Genomic DNA, 26,851 nt, shown 5'->3' with positions numbered 1-26,851 from the left:
CTCACTTTCTTTTTAACACTTTGAAATCTTTCTGCATTTTTATGTCAGTTTCTGTGTCAGTTGATGTTGAAATCGGTTTCAAAACCACAGCCGGAACTTTTATTTACCAAAATATTTAGCTTTCATTTTAGCCGGCCCAAGACCGAACACATCTGAGTTAAAGTAGCCCAACAAGTTAGCTTCTTTTTATCTCCTCTGACATGCAACTGGCCATGCGAATACTCTTAGCTTGCCCTAAATATTATGGAGGGAGGGAGGGAGAGAAGCATGTAAAGGTCATTACTGTGGTTTACTTGATGGACAGTAGTTTATTGTAAACTGCTGTGACTCAATTGTTTTTGATACTCTGTTTATCATATCTCAACTGAAAGATGTCAGGGAAGCTTCTGATCTTTCCAGCAGTTAGAAGAGCCACATCTCATGAGGTTTTCTTTTCATGATACAGTATGGACTGTAAACTACTTGCATGAAGTATGCTATTTGCTTTATGTCTGTAGAAGACCAATGTTTTGATTCCATCTTTAAGTAATACTGCAGTGCACATAACTCCTAAATTATGAGCCTTATTTTTACATTGAATCTTTTCAGCTGGATGATTTTTTGTTGCTTTAAAACAATAGGTATTTTTGTAATACGTGAGTATAATATAGAAAACGTATCGCAGTTCCTTTCAATGATTTTGTTGCTTGATATAGTGACACGGCACTAGGGTCTAGCAAGCGAATACATTCCTGTGGTGTTTTCAAAAGCATACGAGAAACCATATGTTTTCATAGGAAAGCAGCTGTTACTAAGCATATGCTTTCTTAGATAGAGTGACAGTTATTAAAAGGGCAAGGTAGGACCACGGCTTGTCTTTTAAGTTGAATAAAGCTGGCAATAACTGTCGCTTTGAATGTGCAGTGGTGCCGCGTGTAGATATTGCCGGGTAGACTTGTAACTGGAAGGAGAGAGAGAGATTACCATCCACAGTCTGCAGCTTGGAAGAGACAATATAAATCTCTGTCCTGCTTTGAGCTGTGAATGCCTCTGTAGGAGTTATAGTAACAGACAAATTAGCATAATGTAATTGGCTGGCAAGGTCAGCCCCTCTCCAGGAGCATTAGCAATGTTTACTGTAAGAAGAGACAGACCAAGTATTGTAGGGTAGTACGTTGTCTGTCCTTTTTGAAGGAAGAATAATCATTTTGGACTCCCTACATCACAGACTCTTTACCATATCTTATTAAAATTCAGATGATCATATTTCTGCCTTAAAGCAAATAATCTAAAAGAACAACAAAGAATATTCTCTACTATCACACAAATCTTTATTCATTTTTTTTGCTTTGAACCTCATTGAGTTTACATCTTTTTCTTTTTTTTTTTTCTTTTTTTCCCTTTCTCCATTGAATAGCTTTTCTCTGAATGCCACACTTACTTACATATGCATCCCTACCAATACCTAATAAATCTTGTTGGGAGGATTAAAATGTCTGGTCTTACTATATGGGACACAGTTAGTAAATCCAGACAAACTTATCAGCCTTCATGTTTGGATCTTTTGAAGGTGTGAAACTCTGGGCAAAATTCTGGGCCAGCTCTAGCAATCTAGACTCGCTGTATTCAGCTTTGCAAACCCTTTTACAACTGTATGTCAGAAACATGAGATGGTGCCCACGTTTTGAAGGAGACCTTCCGTTGAGTCACAAACAACACTGGCTTTTTAGCCTTTGATCTCAAATCTGACAATTTGTGCCAAGCATTTGAAACAAGTTCAAGCATTCAGTTATGAGATGTTTGGGAAATGGCTTTCAGAGTATCACATGGGGGTTGCATTGCCTTTTGCTATATAGTAATCACCAGGAATGCTGAAGGTTATGCTGTTAAGCAGCTATCTTCAGCTTAAGTCTTTAAAATACTGTCTGTGACCAGGTGTTGCCAGTGTAATTTTCCTAGAGAACTGACAGACAGGCTAAAACATGCACAGAATCACCTTCAGAGCACTATCTTACTGGAAAACGTATTTTCTTGTGCTTAGACAGTGTGATCCAATGGATTTCCAAAGCACAGTCCTTTCCATGGTCTTCTGATGATGAAGAAAAACCAGACAACAATTCCTGGACTCCACAGCAGCTGTATTTTGAGTCTTGTGTAGTAATAACTTCCAACCTAACTGTAAGTTAGGCGGGTTTAAAATGAGCAGTGTTGTTACGGTGTTCAAGTGTAAAGTGCTCTTCTTTAATGCTGATACCCTATTAGCTAGCCGCTTTTGATAACGGGATCGTGGTGCTCCTTGTGCCAGGCTGGCATTTCTGACCCTCTCCTCTGTCCCTCAACTTTCAGGTATCAAGTTGCTTTGGTTGTAAACATCCCAGTGACATCCACTTTGTAGGCAAAAGCTGCTGTGTGGCGAGGGGTACTCAGAGTAACAGCTCTCCATGTACAGCTAGGTTGTTCCTCAAGGATGCACTCCTGCCCCATTTTGTTCCTGGCTCAGCTACAACTCCTCTTTCCATTGCCTGAATTATGTTTTGCCTCTTTGTATGAAGTTGTCTGTCTGGCTGGATCACACCATTACAGGAGGACCAATTGTTTATTACTTAGGCAAATGCGCGTTGTGGCTCCTCAGGTGGAGTGAGGCCTCACCAAGGCATTTCAGAAGTGCATGGTAGTCTAAGGGAACAGTATGTAATTTCCCCAGGATGGCTCCACACTGCATTTAATTAGTGTGACTGGAAGCGTGTACATCTGGATGATTGTCTGGTAGCATTATCAAATATAGTGCAGCTTGTTTCTTGTTCTCTCCATTTACTCTAGTCAGAAAAGAAGCCGAACCAAATGTATCCCACTTTTACAATTGAGAATTCACCCCCTCCACCACCACCACCGTATAACCTCAGTAAGACTTTTAGCCTGACTCTTCTAAAATGGCTTGCAATTTTTAGTGCCCAGATTTGGATGTACAGCTAGGAATGCTTTAATTGGATCCGATTTCCTGCAGATGATGAGCTCCCCTTCTCTGAAGAATAGATCCTGCAATGCTATCTGTACTTGAGCATGCAGTCATTTTTCGCTTTTACTAATTTACATGTCCTTCTCTGCTCTCTTGTTTCTAGTCACCAAAGAACTGTTCTTTTGTCTTGCTATTCTTCTAATGGTATTCATCATATAACTCTTTTCTGTATTGATTGAAGTATCTTGGTTATGATCTCTTGTCATTTCTGTGAGGTTGAAATTCAAATGGCATGCTACTCTAAAGTCCTGTGGAGTTGTTCACTTACCAAAAAACCCCTTCTGCTCTATCACTGCTATATTATATTGCCTTCCTAGGTATACTGTGTTGTCTCTAAAAGCTAGTCACTTCTTGTCACTTCCAAGCACTCCGTAGTTGTTGAAGATAGTCATCCTGTTTTAGATGTAAGGCAGAAGAATGTGAAGTAATTTGCTCAAAGTCATGCAGTAAATCTGTAGCAGAGTGAGGAAAAGGACAGCTATGCAGTTCCCGGTGTACCTGACCTGCAGAACGGCTTTGGAGTCCGAGGAGCTGTATTTCTGATCTCTTCTGTTGTCCCAGTCCTGGGAAGCTATGCTTACTTGGGTTTGTTTCCTGTTAACAGTAGCTCTTCTTTCAGTGATCCCCAACAAGCTGTGCTTTAAGACCAAAGTCGCATGCCTTCATCAATGGACGGTCAACTCTGTTTTTTGTAGGAGGACCGCTATTGGTTTCTCTTTCTTCCAAGCATGTTTGTTCTCCTAGTCTTGTTAGCATTTTTTCCTGCCTGTCTGCCACTGCAGAAAGTAACTGCTGAAACCAAGGCAGACATGGACAAGGGCAGTGTGTTTCTCATTAACCAGACTGCAGAATGTCAGAAACATCTTTGAGGATTCAGAAAACACTTTCTTGAAATACCTGTTTGTCTGTAGCCCTTGCTGTACTCACTGGAAGTGAACTTTTCTTAGCTAGAAATGTATTTAACTTTTTTGCCTTCTATGTAGACAGTCTGATTGCCTTCCTAAACCCTAACATTTTAAACTCTTATGGCTACAAACGTTATTACTTTCGTCTGAATGCTTCCAACTGATGAACCTAATTCTCTTAAGTTCTTTTTGTCCAAGATCTAGACTAAACTAGCTCTCCTCTCCCAAAACATCAACCTAAAATTGATTGAAACAATCGCGGATGCTGCAAAACTGCATGCTTGCCTTTGTGATTACTTCCCAGGAGGTCTAGTGAATTAACTTGATCCCAGCTTGATGCTTCGGTGTTCCTTGTATGATTTTCATTGATCAAAACTATTTTCCTACCAGTTCACTTGTCAACCCACTCCACTGGTTAGACCTATGATCCCTTCTATGTAGCACATGGTCTGTCTGGGTGCTTTTTGAGACCACCGTTGGCCTTGACTCCTGGACCTTTCCCAGCATTTTGTTTTAGTCCCCACGTAGTACTAGCCAGCCTGGCCCCACATAGCTGCCGCAGTGGGTTGGGGTTAAAAGAATATTTAGGAGATGCATTTTATTACCAGGGTAGCAGCATTTACACTTGACTTCTTAGCAGAAAAGCTAAACCTCCTGGTTTTCTGCTTGAAACTGCCTGAATGGAAAATCGCTGGCTGTTTTGTTGCTATCATCCTTGCTCTCCTTTACCAACTGCTCTGTCTAAAAAATGTTCTGGTCATTGAATGTAGTCAAGCAGCCATTGCTGTAACTCATGCATGATGCCAATAACTTATGCCAGTGAAATCAATGATGAGAATTTCAAAGAAGCTTTAAATAAAATATAACAAATTTAAATGCCAAAGTGCTGTCTCTGTGAATTTGCTATTAACAGATTATAAATGGTTTGCATAATGTTGAAAAGCCTAGTGCCTTCAGTTAGCGGTATCAAAGGCTTGTTTAAAGCAATTCCTGGAGGATTGCCGCCCTCCCCCCTCCAGCTTTCTGTTTCACGATGGATAAAAACAAAACTCCATACAATAAAGAAAGGAAAGCCAGGTTTTCAACTACCCTCTGACTGGCCTCCAGATCTGGCAGCTGCTTTTGGATGTCTAATTGCTTGTCCTGCAAAAGTTGACATGCACCTACTTTGAGAAGGTTCTTTGAGTACCCACTTTGTACGTGCACTCTGTCTGATTTACACAAATGAAATGATAGTGCTGGAAAAACTCAGAGTAGAGTTTATAATTCTGCTTATTTATTTATTTATTTAAAGTTTCCTGGTTTTCTGAATTCATAGATAAGTATTAGATGCAGAGAAACGGTGCAAAATAATGGATAAGACACTGGACCGGGAGAAAAGAGTCCTTCCATTGAGTCCTGATTTTTGGCTACACAAATCACTTTCTCTCTTTCTTCCTTCCTCTTTCCATGATGCCAATAACTTATGCCAGTGAAATCAATGATGAGAATTTCAAAGAAGCTTTAAATAAAATATAACAAATTTAAATGCCAAAGTGCTGTCTCTGTGAATTTGCTATTAACAGATTATAAATGGTTTGCATAATGTTGAAAAGCCTAGTGCCTTCAGTTAGCGGTATCAAAGGCTTGTTTAAAGCAATTCCTGGAGGATTGCCGCCCTCCCCCCTCCAGCTTTCTGTTTCACGATGGATAAAAACAAAACTCCATACAATAAAGAAAGGAAAGCCAGGTTTTCAACTACCCTCTGACTGGCCTCCAGATCTGGCAGCTGCTTTTGGATGTCTAATTGCTTGTCCTGCAAAAGTTGACATGCACCTACTTTGAGAAGGTTCTTTGAGTACCCACTTTGTACGTGCACTCTGTCTGATTTACACAAATGAAATGATAGTGCTGGAAAAAACTCAGAGTAGAGTTTATAATTCTGCTTATTTATTTATTTATTTAAAGTTTCCTGGTTTTCTGAATTCATAGATAAGTATTAGATGCAGAGAAACGGTGCAAAATAATGGATAAGACACTGGACCGGGAGAAAAGAGTCCTTCCATTGAGTCCTGATTTTTGGCTACACAAATCACTTTCTCTCTTTCTTCCTTCCTCTTTCCTTGCTTTGTCTCTGGACCCTAAGGCTTGTGGGCAACTGTAGTCCATCAATGTGTCTATACAGATTTTAGCACAATAAGGCCTTGATTTCAGCTGAGGCCTCTAGGAATTACACCTAGTAAGTATACTGGCAAATCTTTTTTTCTTCCTTTTCAAGTTTCTTACTAGTCCTTCTCCATTTGAAATTCATGGCAAGCTCCCTTGTTTACAGCAATCTAATGGGACCATAATTGGGTCCCCAAGATAACATTACAGATATAAGCCAGTTTTTCCTTAGACAAAGTTCTATGGAGAACGTGTTTTCTTATAAACATGCTTTTTATAAAAGGGTTTGTTGTTTTCTGTTTATTGGTGTTCCATCTGCTCTAGAGAATACATTTGAGGGAAAACTAGCTCCAGCATGGCATATAATGTTTCATTAGCAGGCATAACCTTGTTTATTTGCTTTTTAAAATTGTATTTAGAAAAGGAAATCAGTTTGCACCATTGACATGCTGCCAGGTTCCTGTTTATAAATGTCACAATAGGCAACTTGGAAGAAACAAAATAGTCAGTTTATGGCTTTTGCATCAAGTATGACAGAACTGGGTAGAGCCAGGCAGCCAGTTGTGCTCCCCCTATTTTGCAGCCTCCCAATTAGCAGGGCATAGTGTGGTGTTTGCAGTGCAAAACACCCTGAGTGACCCGAACTGGGCTATGCACACTTAGTGTTACTGACGTTTATTTGAACAGAAGAAGCTCTTTGTGCTATGTTGCTTAAATGGCTATCTTGGGCAAGTAATTGTGTATGAAACAAGCAACCCTGAGGAAAATGGGAGATATCTGTATGAAACTTCAAGACATAAGCATGCAATCTGATGTCATCTTTTCCCATAGAGAAGCTATTTCCTTTCAAACTCTGGTGAGACCAGTCTTCAAAATTTCCTTCTCCTTTAAAATATGTTCATTGCATTTCCTTTATATACTTTTTTCCTTTCCCTAGTAAATGGTTTATCGTGGGTACATCTGGTATGCACCATATATTACTTACTGTGTATGTAAAGAAGGCTTCATATGTCAAAAGCATAGTCTGGACGGTCATGCTGAAAAGGGCATGAGGAGGGTAGTGGGGGAAGAGGGGAGGGAATCGTGGAAGACAAGGGTCATCTTTCAGTATTCATTTCTACTGGTAATTAGAGGGCACCACTGAATGTCTGTAATTAGATCATGTCACAAAAATTAAGATAAAAGACCAAAAACTCTAAATCTCCTGCATTTTGTTCATAATATCAGAGGAGTCAGAGCATTTGCTTAAACCAGCAGCCAAAGTGGAGGACAGGCAGGGAGGCTTAACGTGCCCCTGGAAGAACTTCACGTGCGTTTTCCCCAGAAGGTGCAAGGAGGAGCCTAGAGGAGGTGACTGTGCTTCTGGCACCCAAGGGGCAGAGGCCAAGGTGAGAGGCACATCAAAGGTTGGCCTGCAGCACGAGCTGTGTTGCGGAGATTTTGTGCAGGGCTGTCACCCTGCAGGCAGCGGCCTGAAGAGGATTAGTAGAGCTTACATGGGCCCTTCGGACTTCGAGTTATGGTGGTGGCTGCCGCAGCCTTGAGATGGCTTATACCTGGCTTAGCACTTCATAGGCCTGTCCTGCGTCTTGTGCCACGCTTCTTAGCAGCACCACATAGTTTGCTGGAGATTAGCGGACTTGAGGTTTCATTTGCATCGCTCAGTGTATCTCAGAAAGTCTTTCTGATCACATAGTAATTGTTATTGAAACTATTGAAAGAAAACAGGAAAAAAAGATTATTTACGAAGTATTTTTTTTGTGTGCCTCTTTAGTAGCAGCCAGCACGTCTACATTTAAGAATAATTCATCCTAACTTAAAAACGAAGTTTCCCTGCATGTTCCAGCATAGATATTTAGGGTAAAATTTTGCAAAGCTCCTGCCAGCCCCAGTACACAAATCTGATCTATTAATTAACAGTAATTGTCCACTAAGGCTCCAAAAGACTGAAGACATTTTAATAAAAGGACTTGGGCTAGTGAAGTCTGTAGATACCTTTAGAAATGTTATCTTTTATTGTCAAGAAATTCCAGTCACGGTGCTCTGAAGCAGTATTTGGGCGGCGGTTAAACTCCGGTCTGTGAACTGCTGGTGGTCGCAAAGCTGTGGTAAGTCATCTGCAGCTGGTCTGTGGAACCATCTTGCCTCAATTACACAATTTATGATAAGAGCACAGAGTGCTCTGTGAGAAATTCAGAGGGCTGACAGAGGTCTGTGATCCAAAAAATTGGAAACCAGTGGCCAAGACTGATAAGTACAGATTCAAAGCTTTATGATTTCAGTGAGAGCAATGTTTCCCTTCTTCCCCCATCTGCCTATCATTATTTGGCATTTTTGAGTAAGGAGTTTAATTTTTCTTTACATTTTTACCCCTAAGGAGATCAGGTTGATAACATTTGACTGAGTAGTGGTGCCTGGGGTTCAAGAAGGCAGATATACTCGTATTGCTCCTGGCCTTTGGGTCTCCAGCATCGTGTGGATAGCTAGCTGTGTCCAGTTCGGGGGTAGCTGTTGGACAGGACCTGGAGGCAGGGAAGAGTCCTTCCACATTCTGGGATATGTCAGGCCTGCTGTTTTTTTTAATGTATCATTTTTATCAGGTAGCTGTTTAAGTGAGCATTTGCCTTTCTTTGAAATGTTTTGAGGAATAGATCCTTTGGCATCAGTTCTGTGTTTTTATGTGTCAGCCTTGTTTAGTGACTTCATACCTCTCGCTAAGTAAGGGAGTTAAATGGATTTTAGCAGTATGCAATAAGATCTTCCTAGTGCTTTGTCTTTGTGCTTAATGTTACTACACAGCATTTTCCAGCAGTTCTCTTCTGTGTCCTTTTTTCTGCTTTAGTGCTTTTTCTCATTCAAGCTATACAGATGTTACAGTTTAAAAAAAGAAAAAGTATTGCATTTCAGCCTCCACCAAGTTTATGCTCTTCCATCTCTTGCATATTGGAACTTTTTGCCCCCCCCTTTTTTTTTTAAATGTAAATCTTTGTAATAGACTTTCTTTTCTCTGTAATCCTTCAACTGCATTAGTAATCTGATTCATTTTTTATCTCTATTTTCTTCCCTAGTTCCTCTGCTATATTTGCTGGCTTTGGGTGGACAGCGAGCTTAGTTCTGTGCTTATGGCAGTTTAGGTGTTGCATGCTAGTAACAGATGAAACAGTTGTGATGGGCTGGTGTGAGGGTGTTTTCCTTACACATTGATCTGAATAATGAGAAAACAAATGGGTTGGTGCTGTTTCTGGGGAGATTTGATTACTTTAGTTTTGAGATGATCTTTCTCTGAGGAGAGAATTCATAGAGGCTCAGTAATTTTGATAGAGATTGTATATGATTAAAATAATTTTGAAGCATGCTGTTTTTTGCCACATTTAGTCTATAATTTTCTTTACAACAATGTCTTCCAGGTCTCTAAGTTGGTTTGGGGGGGGGGTGGGGGGCAGCATGTGCAATGGAGGAGTGTGTCACTGGTAGCTTCCACTCGTGTGTATTTTATGTATTGTGGAGTCATGATCTCCATAATCAGGCAAGATGCTGCTGTACACTCCTTACAAGTGCACAGGTAGCTGCCATTTAAATGTTTATCTTGGTTGGCCTGAATGCTGTGTGTCTGTAGAACCTTCTAGAAGACTTTAGGTTAGAAATACATGTTTTCTTTCCCCATAGACTGTAAAATGCCTTGAAGTGAGACAGCTTAGAATATTTCTCCTTGTTAAAATTAATTGAGAGGCCAGGCTATATAAATTCTAAAATATTGCTGTGTATTTGATTTTTTTTTTCCCCCTAAGTTGATGCTTTTTCTCTTGAGTTATTTGAAAAATATTTAAAGTTGCTCTTTGGGAAAATACAGGTAAATGATTTTTTGCAGAAGACAGAAAAAAATACAAAAAGGTGCTTTTGTCTTTGTTTAGATGAATTGGATTTTTCTCTCTTTTTTCATGGCAAATACCATCTGACTTTAGAATTTATATCATAGTCTGCAAAATATATTTATGTACAATCGGTTATAGATGACAGCTCTATTGATCTAAAAGCTTGCTCAGAACAATCCTGAATGAATCTTCAGTTTGCATAAAACTGGTATTTGCAATATTCATTAAACCTCACAGTTAAAAAAGAATAGTAGGAAAATATAAGCTGGCTTCGGTTCAGAAACTAGCTCTGATAGTTTAAAACCACAAACAAATTTGGTCTGAAACTCAGAATATTACAATAAATAGGAAAGAATGGATCCATCTTCTTCATCCTTTGCCTTCAGTAGATGGGGATGTGTTGATACAGGTGGTGCCATGTGACATGGATGGGTGGTTCTCTGGAAGAACTGGGGTTTAGTGGAAATGGTGACTGCCTGGAGTCATGGGGTGTATTTCGCCTGTGTCTGCGCAGCCGTCATTTCTCTGCTGTGCTTGCCAACAGGGTGTGTGTTCTTGTGGAGTGATGTGTAATCCTCTCCATCAGAACATGGAAGCATGACTTCAAGAAGTTTTTAGCCTTTAGAAAAAAGAAGCATGTTGCCTATCCAAAGTTAAATGGTTGCATGTGGGAGAAAAATGCTTAAATGTTTTCTTGAAAGTCTGAAGCTAAAATGGGGAATACAGTGTAACTGGGGAGAAGCCAAGCTGATGATGATCTATTCCCTTTCCTTTTGCAGCTGGAAAGGTTGAGAATGAGCACGTTGATTTAAAAGCGGTTTGTGGATATGGCTTGTTGGGTTTTTTTTATTTGTTTGAATGTTAAATGCTGCTGGAGAGTACAGTATGAGTACATGGGGGAGGGGAACATTTCTATAGAAGTTCTTCAGTGTTATAATCCTAGTTTCTGCTTCAGTGGGAATGACTGGGAACTTTGGTGAGGATGAAACTTAGTCCTAGAGGAAATAAATTTCTCTTAATTTATTGAATCTTAATTAAGATCCATTAAATGAATCTTAAGGGCAGGGGATGTCTTCTGTGTCTCTACAACTCCTGGCATGCAGGTGGCCTGTTCCCCGTGTGAACATTTAGGTTCAGTTTAATAAAACAAATAATAATAATAATCTCATATGCCCTTTTCTAATGCTGAAGGACGGTTGTGAAGATCGCTGAGAAAACTCTGAGTGTGTGTCATACTCTGTCAGTGTATAAACAGGTCTTGAGAGTGTTAAAAGCAGAGGGAGAGCTCTGTCCGTGTCATAACTCCTGTCAACTCCTCCTCTGAGTTGGTGTGCTGGGAGCTCCCAGCACATAGTAGCAATTAATCTTAACCATTGGCTTAAGAGCTGGAGGAGAATGAAAAGGGGAGTCAAAGTGAGATGTTCTTCATGGATCCCTGGTGGGAGAGCATGCAGAACTCCTTAAAAGTAGAGCTGGAAGCAGCCTAGCCAAATAACAATTCAGCTATAAAGTGGAGGTCTCAGTTTTGGCCAATGCTGCTGAATTTGTCCTGTTTCTACAAGGGCCCAAAGTTGAGTCTGCAAGGAGCTCATTAATATCCTATCCAGATCCATTCAGAATCAGGTGCAGAGCTCAACACAGCAAGGCCATTTTGGGAGTTCTGAAGACCGTCTACATCACACATGCAATGAGCCTAGTCTTGATGTGCTGGTGGTATAGAGTCATTCTGCATGTCATGATGCATGTGACTAGATCAGATAGGCTTAATGTCAGATCTATTGTGCATTACCTTCCTGCCGTCTTTCAAAGCATAGGCATTGTCGTTTAAGTATGAACCTGCTTGAACTTCTCTCTAAATTCACAAGCATCTCACTGATGTAAATTATTCTGATATTGCCAAATCCTTTTCTTACGAATGTGAGAGTCATGCTGAGTTTGACATTTTGTTGGGAAATCTTAGGCTTTCTTTTGGCAGCATAGTATAAAGGTATAATGCCTTTATATATATATATATATATATATGTGTATATGCCCAACAACAGCACTTGCATTACTGAGAAGAATGGACATCTGTATACATTGACAGGTTTTCATTCTGTTTTTGCTTTCCATGCATCACATATTCAGCCTGCGTTCTGAAAAGATACAATTTATTGGAAACGGTTAAAGTTTTGAAACAGCATTACAAGTTTATGCATGTAAGCTAGCAATTACAATGCCTTATGTGCAAACAAAATTTTTCATACCCATCATAACTCATACCATTTGTACCTTAGAGAGCTCTTGTATTATAGGAGAAAAAAGGAAAGAGAAGAAAATGGCAATACTGAATCCAGGAGCACAGGCATCTGATATTAAGTCTTTTAAGTTCCGCCCTGCCATGTTACAACAAAATCCAGCCAAAATCTGGGCAAGTGCTACGGTACCACTTGTCTAAAGCTCATGACGGATTTACATCCTGTCCCTTCCCAGGCCTCGTGGACTCATGGCACCATCCATGTTTCCTTTAAAAATCCTCCTGTGTAGCGGATCAGTGTTCTGTAGCTCTTGGAAACCTGTGGTCTGGAGTCTGTAATCAAGAGAGAGGCTTTCTGAATCCTGGACAGTTTCATGCCAATGCTTTGGCTTCGTGCAGACAGCCCTCCTTGGAAGCAAGGCACACGTGTGCAGGCAGAAGATCTGTGCTGGCAATGGCAGGGGGCAGTTGTGCAGCACTGCAGAGTAAACTTATTGTCGGTGACTGATGCTTTTCTTCTTTGTTGCTTCCCTGTGGACCCAGAGGTACAAGTACTGTATACCTTTCTTGCAATTTAATATTTGCTGTAATAAACATACTACTGAAAGCAAACAGGCAAAACAGAAATATTTGGAAGGATTCAGAAACTGTGGAGGCAGTGTAAAGGAGAAAGTAAATGAGGGTGAACTTTGAAACAAATCAATATCACATATTGATAGGTTTTAATTGAAACACATGCATTTAATATAAAAGGGAAGCTTTAGGAAGTGATAGTGCTAAAAGTTTTACTTGCAGGTGGATAGATTATTAGATCTGGTTTTACAAAATCTTGTAATGATCACAAAAGTCAGTGTGGTTTTGAATCCTGAAATAGATTTGGGGGTGTGTGTGTGTATATATATGTATATAGTTTTTATTTTTTAACAGAACAGTTTTTCATCAGAAAACACTAATGCATTGAAGCAGCAACATTTTTATAGGAATGTGGTAGGTGAGGGAGAACTTTTGGAAAAGATTCTATATATCTAAGGTTATTCTCTCTTTTTGCTTGATGGTCATGACATACTACTGGGCTATGAAAAGTTACTGTTAAAGTCCTTGGTCTGGCTTCCTCTTGCAATCCGTGCTCCTAACTGAATACTGGCTGTTCTGCTGCTGGACCTGATTCATACTGTGTAAATTATTTACTGGAACAGGAACTCAGAGCTGGGTCTTCTTTGTACTGGGCGAGTGGTCTAAACATGTCTGTAGGCAGCACCTCTGCCTCTTTATATGTTTATGAAGACTGGAACAACTCCTGTAAAAGAAACAGAGATCCCTATGTCCACAGCAGCCTGGGAAATCACCTGAAATATATAAGAATTGGGAGATAGGGGGATGACAGCTAAGGCCTTTAGTGTGGGTCCTCTAATTACTGGCTCTTTTTCCATGAGGAATGTCATCTAAAGTGTTTATTCTTGTTTTGGTTCAGAATGCAATCTTTCTTTTAGGTCTGGGATTCAATATGTTGTCTGCATCTCCTGTCCTTCACGTTTGAGCAGAGCTCTGAGTTTTCTTTCTCACCAGCTTTATCTATCATTATCTTTTGTTTTTATGTATTTCCTAGACAAATTGGCATTCTGAATGAAATTTAACTTCAGTTTTCAATCCTGAATATTGCAGTGGTCAGGAAGATGCTTTGCATGAGCCTCGGTGGCAGTGTGTGTGTCTAAAGATGGGGTTTTTTTCCCCTTTTCCTCAGCCTAGCATGAGGTCACAATGGAAAGTTTCTTTTCCTCTTACTGCTAACAATCCACACGTTGATGCCTGATAGGAAATTAATGCTCTCAAGGTTACCATATTTTTCATATGTATACACTGTGGGTTATCTCTGGCCTGAGAGTTTTGTTTGTTTTTAAACGCAGGCCAAGTCAAACCCTGCGGTTTAGCAGCAGTGTGTATTGTGTGTGTGTGTAGGGATAATAGGAGAGAAGTTTTATTCCAGGGTTCCTTCCTCAGTAGTATCCTGGTCTCTCGTGGCTTGTTTGCTCTGTGGATGAGTTATCTGCGAACTTTTTTTTTTTTTAAAAAAAGAACTTTTTAAGGGCTCCAACTTACCTGAAGCAGAGGTTATATATGTGCAAATACAGTGCTATTATTCTAGGCCTCTGGGATATTACTGCTCTATAAAATATATAGAGGCTAATAGAAATGGCTGTTTCGTGACATACCATGTACTGTTTGTTACTTTGGGACTATAAAACTTGATTTGCTTGTCAGTCTAAGCAGACCTAGTACACAGTAAACAACCCATGTAGTAAATCAAGGTGCCATGCACTCACCACAGAATTCATTTTCAAACAAAATATATATCACGTTCAGTTAGGAGAATATGTGCTAAATATCCCCATTATAAATCACGAGTCAGAATCACAGAAGAGTGATCAGTCAACTTGCGGGTATTTTTCCATTTATATTGCCCTGTAAAAGTAAATAGTTATTTTTCATTTCTTTATTGTTGTTGGTTACAAGAAGATCTATTGACTTGGGATTTACCAGGAGCCAGTAACATTTCATATTGTTGATACTTTCAGATTTCTGATTGTATTCCTATAGAACACAAAAACAAGGTAAGACATTTATTTCTTTTTCATTTTCCTCCATCATCCCCCATTTCCCTTCTTTTCACAGAATATCTCCATGCATAACACAGTTGGAGGAGCAATGGCAGGACCTGGATCTCACCAGCTGACAAATACAAGGATGCCAAACCACGACACCAGCGTTGTGATTCAACAAGCCATGCCGTCTCCACAGTCCAGTTCAGTCATTACGCAAGCACCTTCCACAAATCGACAGATTGGGTAAATCCATTTCCATTTTCTCATTTCTCCTGTTTTCTGGCTCCAGCAGCTGCATGTAGGACCAGATGTTGTCCTCGTGGTTCTTAAGGTTCAGCTGCTTGCAGGACCAGATGTTGTCCTCATGGTTCTTGAGGTTATGGAGCTCACACTTGATCCTGCCAGCATGCGGCAAGGACTGCTGCAACATGCGTTGCAGACTGTGGGGGAATGGCCAGGATACTACATCTACTCCAGACCTGGCACTTTGATTCAAAAGGGGCAGAGTGCTGTACTTGCAGGGAAGTCCTGCTTTCTCCTTCCAGATTTTTGTTTTTATCTGCTTACATTCAAAGTTCATGTTGTTTCTATAACTGCTCTGGGAAGAAAGTGTATTTCTGAAGCTGCTCCTTTCACTTCCTTCAATGGGAATTCTGAGTGCTCAGTGGGATTAGGCCATTTCCTAGGTACTCTTTTTAATTGAGGAATGCTAGAAGACAAAATAAAAGGACCATCAAGATAAATGGAGTTTGGCACAGCCACCTCTGTGAGCAGTTGCTCAATTTGTGATGATGGATTGATATTTATTCCCATAGATTGACAATATGGATGCTTATTGTATTGGCTTGAATGCCAATTGTGTGCTCATGTTTGGAGAACTGCATGTGCAAAACCACATGTGTCTTGTACACTCGGTTACTTCCAGCAAACATGAGGTCCTTATAAGTCACAATAACTTGTTTTTAATTATACAGAAACTGCCCAGATGGTTTGAGGGTACAGGTTTTTTTTTGGTCACACAAGTCTGAGAATTTGGGGGGTTTTATGCATGAAAACATATGGATAAAAAGATAAATCCGTGGACTGAGAATGAAGCAGCAGTCGAGATTCATTACCTGTCATTTGTAATTTGGTCACATCCATTATATGATAAGTGCAAAAGCAGCCTCTGTCCCCAGTCATTGCCTAAATAATTGATGAGCAACTTGCAGTCTCTTCAGAGTAAAACCAAAAAGTGAAACCATGGCATTGAAAACTCAAAATCCAGTTATTCTTGAGTTTTCTTTCAATATTCCTGATGGCTGGGGCAGGATATAGACCACAGGCTCTCCATCTCCCAGTGCTGTGGTGGCAGGGATGGCCCGTGGCACTGACCGCTCCGTAAGGGTTACCCAGCCACGCACAGGACATGGATTCCATCCACTGCCCCAGTTTTTTGCTCCTGGCAAAGCTCCTCTACTTTCCTTTTTACTACTGTTTCAGGATTTGGTTCTTAATATAGAAATCTGATAGTATGGGTAAGGTAAACATATTTGATAGATGTGCCTTTATGTATGTTACGTATTGACAAAACACAGTCTTCACTGAGATTTCACGTGCAATACTGTTCGCCTGTGAATCCAAGAAAGTTGTTGTCTTATATATGTCCCATTCTGTTCAAAGACAGGGCACTGGGAGAGAGGGAAGGAGGAAGAAACAGTTCCTTTTTCAGTTTTAGAAAGAAAAACAGCTAATGCCATTATTTGGGTTAAGGATGATTAAGCTCCTTTTCAAATTGTGACTTAATAGGTCTAGTGGTAATTATGATCCTAATTAAAAACAAAAAAAACCCAAACAACTTTTAATACTCAGTGGTGAGGTGTTTTATATGGGACTGTATTTGGCTTCCAAACAATTGTTTCTATATAATGAGAAAAAAACTGCATGTGGTTTTGCAAGACCCTGTCAGTCAGGTTTTAGGTTTGCGTTGGTTCGGGGCCATGGTGATTAGAATCTCCAGAGTTGGAGAGGTTGAGAATAAAAAGGCCTATTTCCTAGTCAGTGGTGAGCATCTCATTTGGGAAACTTTGTCATGACATATCTTAATTCTCCCCTGTGATTGAATCACACAAATGTTTCCTAAGTCTGAGTCTAAAGCTGCTCTATTGGGAGGCAATTGTCAGCGTTTTAGCCTCTGTGTGAGTTGGTGTGTGAATGAGACTTATGGTGTGACCTCCAGCATACTCTGTTCCCCATTCTTCCCTCTTCCTAGGAGGTTTTGTTTTTTGTTCATGGTGTGTCCTAGGAGATAATTGCTGCATTTTGGACTTCATCTACTTGCCAAAGTGTTGAGCATCCTTGTTGTTTGTCGTCTTTTCCTTCAGTCTTTTCCCTGTGGTGCCTGTTTTATTTATTCAAAGAACATATCTTGTCATTTCCATTTATCTTCATCTTATCCTTCTAAACGTGCTAAGAATTACATCCAAGACTCATTCATGAGGAATACGGACTGGACAATGGTTTCGATATTAGGCAACTGAAGAAAAATCCAGATGGGTTCAGCAAATGTTTGAGTTCTGCAAAGTTTGATGGTTTTGGTTTGGCTTTACAAAGTTGAGATGCTTCAACTTTTTAACAAGCTCAGATTCTGAGGTGTTCAAATCAGTGGTTTTGGGTTGGGTTCCCCCGTTTTTTTTAAAACATCTGAAGCTGCCCCAAAGGGTAGATGAGTCCTTAACATGGAGAAGTGTGCCCCGGAATATGACTTTTAATGAGCAATAAAAACAGCAGAGAGCAACTGGGTAAAACCCTCACTGAGCTAGTTCTGTAAGAGCAGGATCAAGCCCTAAAGGATATATAGAACCATCTTGTAGCAATATTCTGATTTTTATCACAACCACAAATATTTTAGTGTCAGACTATGGCCAAGCCACCTGCAAATGTTTGTGATGGCCTTACTCCAATGAAAACAGGGAACAGCAATGAAAGTCTTCATTTAGACCCTGCTCCTAGGCTGTGCTCCAGTAACAGAGAATGGGACCCACCTGTGCCCGCACACAGCTTGTTTCATGGTGAGGAGCGGGTGAGTTCACAGCAGCTGACATTCCCAAGGGATGTAATTTTTCCCTACTTTCTTCTCTCTTTCTCTTTTCCTCCCTCTCCCTTCCTCCCTCTCCCTCCCTCTCTGCCTCTCTCTTTTCCTATCCCCTCCTCTGGCTCTGGGGGCTTGCATATGAAATGAGATATTGACACAAGGCATGGGAAAACATGACAGAATGAGCATTGTTGGGCAAGCCTTACTGGCACAGTGTATATACACACATTGTTTCAGATATTAAGCTTCAGCTACTACTGAACAGGCATCCAGCCAGGTTAATAAGAAAAAGGGAAGAGCATGAAGGTTAATAACTTAAAAAATAAGACAGGGTGCAGTCCCACTTTCCTCCCACCATGTACCTGGTTGAGAACAAACAGCAACATTATCATTACAGCAAACTGGCAGGTTGGTATAAAGGTCCCAGATAGCATTTATGTGGTGAGGCAGTCTCTAACCTACTTGCCAGCCCTCCTCCCTCCCTCCCAAGCCTTTAGCATGTGGGAGGAATGCTGTAACTAGTAACTACTTGTGCCGATGAAAAATCAGTTGAGGAACACTTAGCAGTGAAGGGTGTCTTTGGCTGATTAATAGCACATCATTTGGAGATAAGATACATGGAGGAAAAGCAGTAAGGCATATGGAGGAAGGGGAGAAAAAATGATATAAGACATACATTTGTCAAAGGTATAGAAAAGCAGATAAGCTCAATCAGCTCAAGATATGGGACTCTGAACTAGGCCATACAATAGCAGTGTTTGTCTTCTTTTTTAAAATAACTCCATTATTTCAGTGACTGAGTATTCAGCAATGTATGTGAAAATTATGGTCAGACAAATTGGTGACAACACAGTACACTGTTTGCTTTATCTGGGCACGTCTTCTGCTAGGTAAGATGTCTTTTTCAGACCAGCAAAGACTGTAGGTGGCTGCAGCCTAACAGCTCAGTGTTCCTGGAGAAAGTAACCTGCTGCTGTTTTTCAAGGTAGTAGCAGACATGGCTAGTAATTATTTCAGCTTGAAACTCACTGGTACAGCTCTGTATCTGAAAGGGAACACAGGAGGATTCAGGGTTGTCACAGATCCAGCAAGTTTTTAATACTGTACTAAATAGAGAGGGAGACGTGAGTCCAGTTTCAGTGATCTCAGACTCCAAAGTGGACATAGAGCACTAACCATGTGATGTAGATTATCTGTTTTCAAAGTGTTGTAGAGCATTATAATCAAGATAAGATGGTCTTCTGGCACAGCATCAGAAGGGAAAAATTGCAACCACATTTGATGAAATGCAAGCAGGTAGGAGAAGGCAACAAGAGGGATTTGGAGGATGCCTCTGGTGCCTTTATGTACCGAAGAATCATGGTACCAGTGGGAGGACAGCCTTTCAATCCCCACATGCAGCATTAATTTTAACACCTATGCATTTCCTTCCTGTTCTTCTCTCTTCCCTCTTACAATGCCATACGTCTCTCTCTGTTTCCAGTTTATCATCTTTTCATGGGGTTGAATGCTTTCCAAACAGAGGGTCATGGAAAACGGAGTGGTCATGAAAACTGCATGTAATGGGACTAACAGAGGTTCGGTGACACAATGAAGAGCAATCTCATTGTGACTGGCCTTGAGGATTTGGAAAATGAAAAAAACTTCTCAGCTGTAGTGTTAATCTGAGGGACCTGAGATGGCAGAAGGACAGGGCTCCTCTCGGGCAAGCACAGGAGTTTTACCATAGCGGCAAGCTACCTGAGACTGCAACTGCTGGTTGAGTTCTCAGAGTATCCTGCTATCATCCTTTATAGCTTGAGGAAACAGAAAAGACTCCTGTAAAAGATGTTCATGGGCAGAAACCCTTCTATAATGCACCTAGTTCTGGAAGGCACTTGGAATAGGCTGGTAACTCAGAACGATCTTTGTACATGCCAAAGAAAGTCTCTCTTTAAGCTCCTAGTAAGTTGGAGGAGTGCGTGGCATCAAAGAGGCCATGGAACGATGTGCTTTTATTAAATTCAAAGACCAGTTCCCTTTCCAGGAAACCTGGGATAAAAGCCTCTGTTCCAACTCACGCATTTGAACTGAATCACCACAGTATGTTGCGAGATGAGAAGAAATGTGCAGTGAGAGATGAAGTATCAAATGACCTCTCGGTTACTTGATCAGGTCCATTCCATAGCCTTGGTTGTGCAGGATGTAAGAATATCAAGTTAGATCGCTGGAAGGGGAGGAAAAGGGAGAGGTGGGAAAAGAGAGCATCTGACAGTGTTGTTCTGTCCAAATATTTTTTTTCCTGTCTTTGTACTCAAAGTTGGGCTTTATTCCCTCTTTAGTGGTCCTGTTTCTTTCTCTTCTGTTTATGCTAAGACATGTTTTCTGTAGTCCCTTCTACTGCACTGACCTCGGCCAACCTTGACATGGAATCCCATCAAGCCACATGTGCGCAGCAGCCACAAGTCTCTGGGAAGCTCAGGTGAATTACTTAGGGAATTATTACAAGTGAGCCATTCACAGAAACAAGTTGTCTCATAGCTTACGGCTAGTAGACAGGGTGATTGGGAGAAAATGGAGTCTGATAGATGGATCCTTTCAAGCTGTTTCATCCCTTTTAGCTAGCTGCTGCCCAGGTCCACACATTGACCTGCAGACCGAACTGTGTTGCTCTGCCTGTTTGGAAGCTCTGCCTGCTCCCCAGCCTCCCCTGTTGTTTGCATCAGCATGTTCAGGAGCTGCTGACTCAATCTCTCCTGACACTGCTGAGTCAGGAAGAAAAAGAGCAAACAGCACCGGTCTGTGTGTCAGACACAGCACAAAGGGATGATTGTTCACAACATCTCGCTTCTATCCCCAACCACATACTCCCGTGCCTTCTCAAAAACTCTTTCTTGCTGTAAGGTCTAGGGAGGGGTTGGAAAGTACTGACATATATCAAGATGACTTTCAGGGGACTGAAAGGAAGATCGTTAGCCAGGTAATAAATAGCCTGTCAACCAGGAATGGAGACGGTTTAGTGTGTTTCTTATCTGACTTGAAGTCAACTGTTATCCTGAAAGTTATGTGCTTGTTACACATGTTGGTTAAATTTATTAATGAACACAGTATCTTATGCCTTGTACTTTCTACTTGACAAAAGTCCTAAGCTTATTAGAAATGTTACTGTTCACAGCAACAACACCAAAAAACCCCATGAGGGATATTGTGTGACTTGCTGGCCACTCACTCATATTAGGATTGTTATCTTTCATTATGAAGAGAAACCAGCCCTCTCCCGATGGTTGTTTCAGACAGGTAGCGAAACCACACTCAAGCCAATTCTTATATAAGCGGTTTCTAAGAAGTGGATCATGATGTTTCCATTCTGGAAAGCTCATCCCGCCCAAGAACTATAGGAAAGTGAAGTCCGAATAGTGTACTGCACCCATAACTGAATCTGAACAGAAATAGCGAGCTTTTGTAGGCATAGGTTGGCTCTCACATCAGAGTGAGTCATAAATAGGGCTTAAATACGATACACAGAACTTGGAAAATAGAGCATTGATTGCTTCATTTTAGTGGTTGGTATCTCTTATGCACCTCCCATATATATATATAAAAAATACACACTGTATAAATCTTTAAAGGTGTCATCAAAATTTATAGTCAGAGCTTCTGATTTATATGACTCTCTGAACTGAAACAGATGTAAAATCATTTTTGGATGGAAGAGGATCTCAGAGTTGCAGTGGGTTTGATGCAACAGATCAAGCTTTCCTAGACCAGAAATTATCATTAGAGCTCTGCACAGCCGAATCACATAGCTCTGCTCTTCATCACAGGATTGCACTTAACATGCCCTGATGCATGATTCCAGTGTGTGTTTTGTCCAAGTGTCAGCCTGTTTGACAGGTAAGTAAGCTGCAGTAAAACCCTAACTCAAACAATATAGACTTTGTTTGGTGTAAGGCTTTTTTTAAATTTCTTTCTTTTCTTTTTATTTAAGAGAGTAATTTGCAGGTTCCAGAGAAAGAGCAAGCTCGCACCATGTCAGTTCAGAGAAGGCCTTAAATGTTTGCTGGGGGTGGCACAGGGGCTATAATGATGGTGTAAAAAGTGAAGACCTTTATGTGCAAAGAACTCTGACAAAAATTTAATTGCTCACTAAGAAGTTATGTTTGTATCTGTTCAATAAGGGAATTGGCATTGATGTAGTGAACAGAAACCACTTTGATTTTACATGGTTTGCCTTGCCGGTGTATTTTTTGAACATTTTCAAAGGGATATAAAAACATACCAGAAGTTAGCAAACTGCTATAAGTTAGTAAAGTGTTAATGTTTACTTTGTTGTTTTTTTCTTTTTAAGCTGGTACCTGGCTGAAAACCAATGACAATAGTTCAGAGAAGAAGTCCTGGGGGAAAACACAGAAATTATAGACTATGCGTAAATTGTATGGATCCTATTTTACCACCTGTAAAAGTAGGCCTCCCTATTAATTGATGAGTTGAGTTTTAGAAATCAGTGGTACAGATTGGTCTTATGTAAGGCATATATATGGTTTTGTTTATACTTATGGACAGGCCAAATACACATTTGAAAAAAAACAAACAAAACAAAACCCCAGTACAATTTAAATCAAAAGCAAGATAAATCTAAGATGACAACATCACTGAAAAAACTTCTTTTAAACAAACGGAATGATGCTTGATTTGGGGGGGGGGGAATAATTAAATAAATCTGTCACTTTTGAGACGTTCTAGCAAAGTTCCACAGGGTAAATCATCATTGTAAATTCTCTTAGCAATGTTTAGTAACAAATTGCAAGGAGCTGGTGACTAAACAGATCTGCAGGTAGATTGAGAAGAGTTTATTTTGATGAGTGCAGGAAGAGTGTTCCTTGGAAGAAGGAACAAATTAGACAGTGTGTTTTAGAAACGTTTGCTGCTATAAGCATCTGTATTCTGCCAAGAGACCTTTATTCTGAGCTCACGTAAGTGGAATTTTGCCAGTAAAAGAAGGGGTTGTGTTACTGCAGTTGTAGGATCCAGGTCCTAATTGGTTTATGAAATGAAGGGGGCAATCTTTGAGCTATTACCAGCTTCCTCTGCTGCAAGTGAAGTGAATCACAGCTGTTCTGATAGGGTCCATAAAAAGTTGGCGAGGTAATAAAATGTTTTCAGTGGACAATTCTCCAAATTAGTGAAATCCAAATCCCTGGCTTATTTGACAGTCTTCAGAGAATTGTATATATTTCCTGGGGAATTCTGATTTATATTATGTTACTCTTATCTAGTTCTTTAACCATAGCATCCAGTCTGACCAGTGCTGTAAATGTAAGGGCTCAAAGTAACATTCTTACTTCTTTTTAACCCTACAAATTGAAATACAGTGTGTACATATCAAACATTTGATGTAAGATAAAGGTTGTGCCTGTTGTTCGTTTTCTACATTTTCTTGCTTGTGTCTTTATACTTTTCTGTCCCCCCATCTCTTGTTCTTCTTTTGTGAGATAAAAAAAAAGGCACGGTTAGCATCAAGTGGTCCTAGACAGAAATTCTTCTGGTGCTTCTAGTCCCATGATTTCTTTAATGAAAATAGTAGCTTTTGATCTTCATAAATTTCCTCCGAGCAACTTAAAGTTTTCTAGACCTGGTCAGAAGTCAGATATGTTAATCCTGACTTCCTAGCAGAGCAGTTGTTCTAAATCATTTGTTCAGCTCATGGTGGTTTTGAGACTGATTATGTACATCTAATAGTCCCTAAAGATCCCTGGCACTGATTCAAGTACAACCAGACATTTTTGGTATCAATGTGTATGTCGAGGAATTCACAATTTTCCATGAAGACCGTTCAGTGTTCATTTAGAATTCTGTTATTCCCAGTATTCCCATCATTAAGCATTTTTATTTAGGGCCTGGATGTCTATAAACAGTTGTTTGTTTGTTTGTTTTTTTTCCCCTCACAGAAATGTCTGTGATTTCCCAGGCAAAGACAGGATGACCCCACCTTTGAAAGTAAGATGACTTAAAAAGAATAGAAATAGAGAACATAAAGAGAAGTTTCTTAAAGAGTAATGAATTGGGTTTCCAGGTTGGTTACATCTCAGCTGATTGGGCTTGAAGCTCGTGCTGCCATGAGCATCCGCTTTCATACCTGTAGCTGGGCATTTATATAACATATCATCAAAGCTTCTCCCTTTATATTAGTCCTTGTATGGCAGATGTTGCTTGTCATAACTTAGATAGGCTGCTGCCTCTGGTGTCTAGAGAGCGACCATGCCAGTGCACTTCAGCTGCAAGGTGCTGTCTGGGCAACCTCTGATCTTAAAGGAGTGCGACTAGGAAGCAAGTGCTAGCTACAGCTGAGTATCTGGCTTCCTTTTCTGACAGGTGGTTTCTCATACCACATGTCCCTGGCTTGTAAAATGCAGTAGGGTTGTCCCACGTATTGCATAGGAAGATGTTTAAGAGGTGCACAGGTCTGAATGGTGATGCTCTCCTGGAGCATCTGTGCAGAGCTGCATGCAGGAAGCTTCCCTGATATAGTCATGGGTAAAGCTTGTGTTCTCAGCAAGTGTTTTTGTGCTGTTACTGGGAACTGCCCCTGGAGAGATGAACTGCTGACTTAATGTGCCTGAAGGAGTCTCTCTTTGGATATGCTGGATTTCATTAATTCATTATCGCTGCGAGTTGTTGATGTAACTTTTTTGGGCAGCACATGAAAGTGGGCAAAAGGCAGCAATAGTTTTTAGATATTCAGTCAAACAAGAAGGTCTGTCAAACTCAACAGGCTGTTAATAGATGGCTGATCCTGGTTGAAATACTGCTACAACATTTGAAGAAATGAACTGGAACTGGTAAACAAAGGAGACCAAATTTGAACCAATTTCCTATTATTTCTCTCAATTTGTGCTTGTTTTGAGTGGTTTCATTTGTTTGAGGTTACATGGCACAGGTATTAATAAACTAAGTCCATACTGAAGGTATGTGGTCAGTAAATTATAAAATCAGAGCCAGTTAATACGTACACCAAATGGAAGAGTTGTGTGGAAAACTTTACCTCCTTACAATTAATTTCCTTTTTAGCCTGTTTTAATTTCTTCTTTCTCTGCAGTCTGTTCCAGGCCCACAGAGGAAAGAGACCTAGAGTGTCTTTGAATTGTTTCTCATCTGTGGGGAAATAAAATAGGAAGCAGAATAATATTTCTACTGTGAAGTAGCAAAGAAAGCAGCTAGTGAGTTTGCTTTGTGCCATACTAAATGGATGTGGAGAAAGATATGGATTCTGGGCTCCATGACAGGGAAGAAAATCCATACTTGCTTCCAAATTTTCCCCTGGCCTGTATATAGTTCTGTTGTTCCAATAAGAAATTTGTGACTCAAAGGATTTATTCAAAATCTATATAAAACATAATAGGCAAAGTTCATTCCAGAAGCCTTCAAGTGAAACTATATTTCTCTGTGGGGAAAGCTGGGGTCCCTTCCAGTCTGGGTTTTTTCTGTACACAGCCTAGTAGCACGAAGCTTTTTGTTGCACGTTAATGCAACATCAAGGGTTGTGGGGCCCTAACTCCTATGAAGCAAATGCTAGAAACAATATTGGACCCAAGCAGAACCCATAAATGCAGAGGGAAGCAAAACCCCATATATAAAAGAAAACAGGGTTTGAGAACAAAAGCAAAAAACCACATTTCAAACCTCAAAGGAAAAAAATCAATTTTTGTTTTGGAGGAAACGTCCTTGGAAATGTTCAATTTTCCTTATGACCAAGTTGGGAAGCTGTAAGATGTGTCCTTGAAGATGGTGTAAATGACTCCAAGCCAAGAAAACTATTCCGTGTTGACAATAAAAACCCACCACCGAGGTATACGTTTCCTTCTCACTCCTCCTGCTTGCCCATTATATGAACAGGAAAATGGAGACACCCCTGCCATGTTTACAGGCCCTGCCTTGTTATTTGTATGATGGACAGAGAGCTAAAAATTGTATTGCCAACACTGCTTATTGGAAAAACCTGGAACTAATTAAGGGACCTCATTTGTTAGTGCTCATATGTTCACCGGTGGAAATTACTTGGGAGAACAGTTCTACCAGTAAAGAACAGTGCTCTGTAATAGAAATGTAGAAAAATGACAAAGGCAACAGCAGCTTTGGGGGAATAGGATGAAAAATATTAACCTAAAAAAAATTTACTACCTTGGCTTTGAAAATCAATTTTTTTTTTTTTTTGTCTTCCACTGGGGAAAAGAGAATGTAATTTGCCTGAACTAGATGATGACTTGTAGTGTTTCTACTTGTTAATGATCTACTTACTTGAATGAAACTTAGGAATTGCAGTGGAAGTATTAGTTGAGTAATTTTCAATATTGGGTTATGTTATTTTATTACTGGGTCTGCTGAGTGTTCCTTTCTACAGTGTCTTCTTCCAAGAGCTATGACCGCTGTGACTCTTTTTCATGGTATTTTTTCAAAATCGAGGCTGTGCATTCCAAAACCAAGAAAACAAGCTACCCAGGCAAAGGGGCTTTCAGTATTTCAGCACGCTGCTCCCTTTCTCCCTACATTTCTCCTGAGCTGTCTGCTTAATTCCAGATCTGCTTCCACAAGCTGATACAGGTCTTTGTTTACAGGTCAGGTGATAGGATACAAGGTGAGTATACCTGTTGTACAGTGCCTTCTTTGTTGTTGCTGAGACGAGATGTGCTTTTCTAGACGGGAAGCAGCAGTACTGTTGTTTCACCCCAGCAAGGCATATGGCACAACATGGTGCAACAGAGAGGAGAGTTGATGAGTAAATGATGAGTCATTGTCATTAAGGCAACAGAGTATATTGTCAAAAGAAAAAAAAATAAAAATCCCAAATCAGTTGAAGAACAGTCTCTGAAGATTTCAGGCTTTGTTGTAATTTCTGTTTGCAGTCGCTTCTGTATCATGTAGTGTGTAGTTGGATGCATTCTCTGTTTTGACATTTGCTGTGACAGTCTAAGGCATCCGTATGTACACATGCTTCTGTAGTTTTCTTAGGCTACGTGATCAGTTATGGTTCACCTAGGTGCTCTCTTTC

The 26,851-nt window shown here is 40.3% G+C and overlaps 1 protein-coding gene across 1 annotated transcript in view; it reads left to right on the top strand.

Annotated features, from left to right (window-relative positions):
- The window catches only part of CREB5 (cAMP responsive element binding protein 5), a 215,814-nt gene that overhangs the window by 28,804 nt on the left and 160,159 nt on the right, over positions 1-26,851 (top strand). Inside the window, exon 4 of the mRNA XM_009325703.1 lies at positions 14,824-14,996. Within this exon, the coding sequence (XP_009323978.1) occupies positions 14,824-14,996 (173 nt within the window). The remainder of the gene's footprint in view (positions 1-14,823; positions 14,997-26,851) is intronic.

The sequence above is a fragment of the Pygoscelis adeliae genome, unplaced genomic scaffold (assembly GCF_000699105.1).
Source record: "Pygoscelis adeliae isolate BGI_AS28 unplaced genomic scaffold, ASM69910v1 Scaffold226, whole genome shotgun sequence".
In the NCBI taxonomy this organism is placed as follows: Eukaryota; Metazoa; Chordata; class Aves; order Sphenisciformes; family Spheniscidae; genus Pygoscelis; species Pygoscelis adeliae.
The sequence above is the reverse complement of the archived record's forward strand: the minus strand, read 5'-3'. Positions and strand labels throughout refer to the sequence as shown.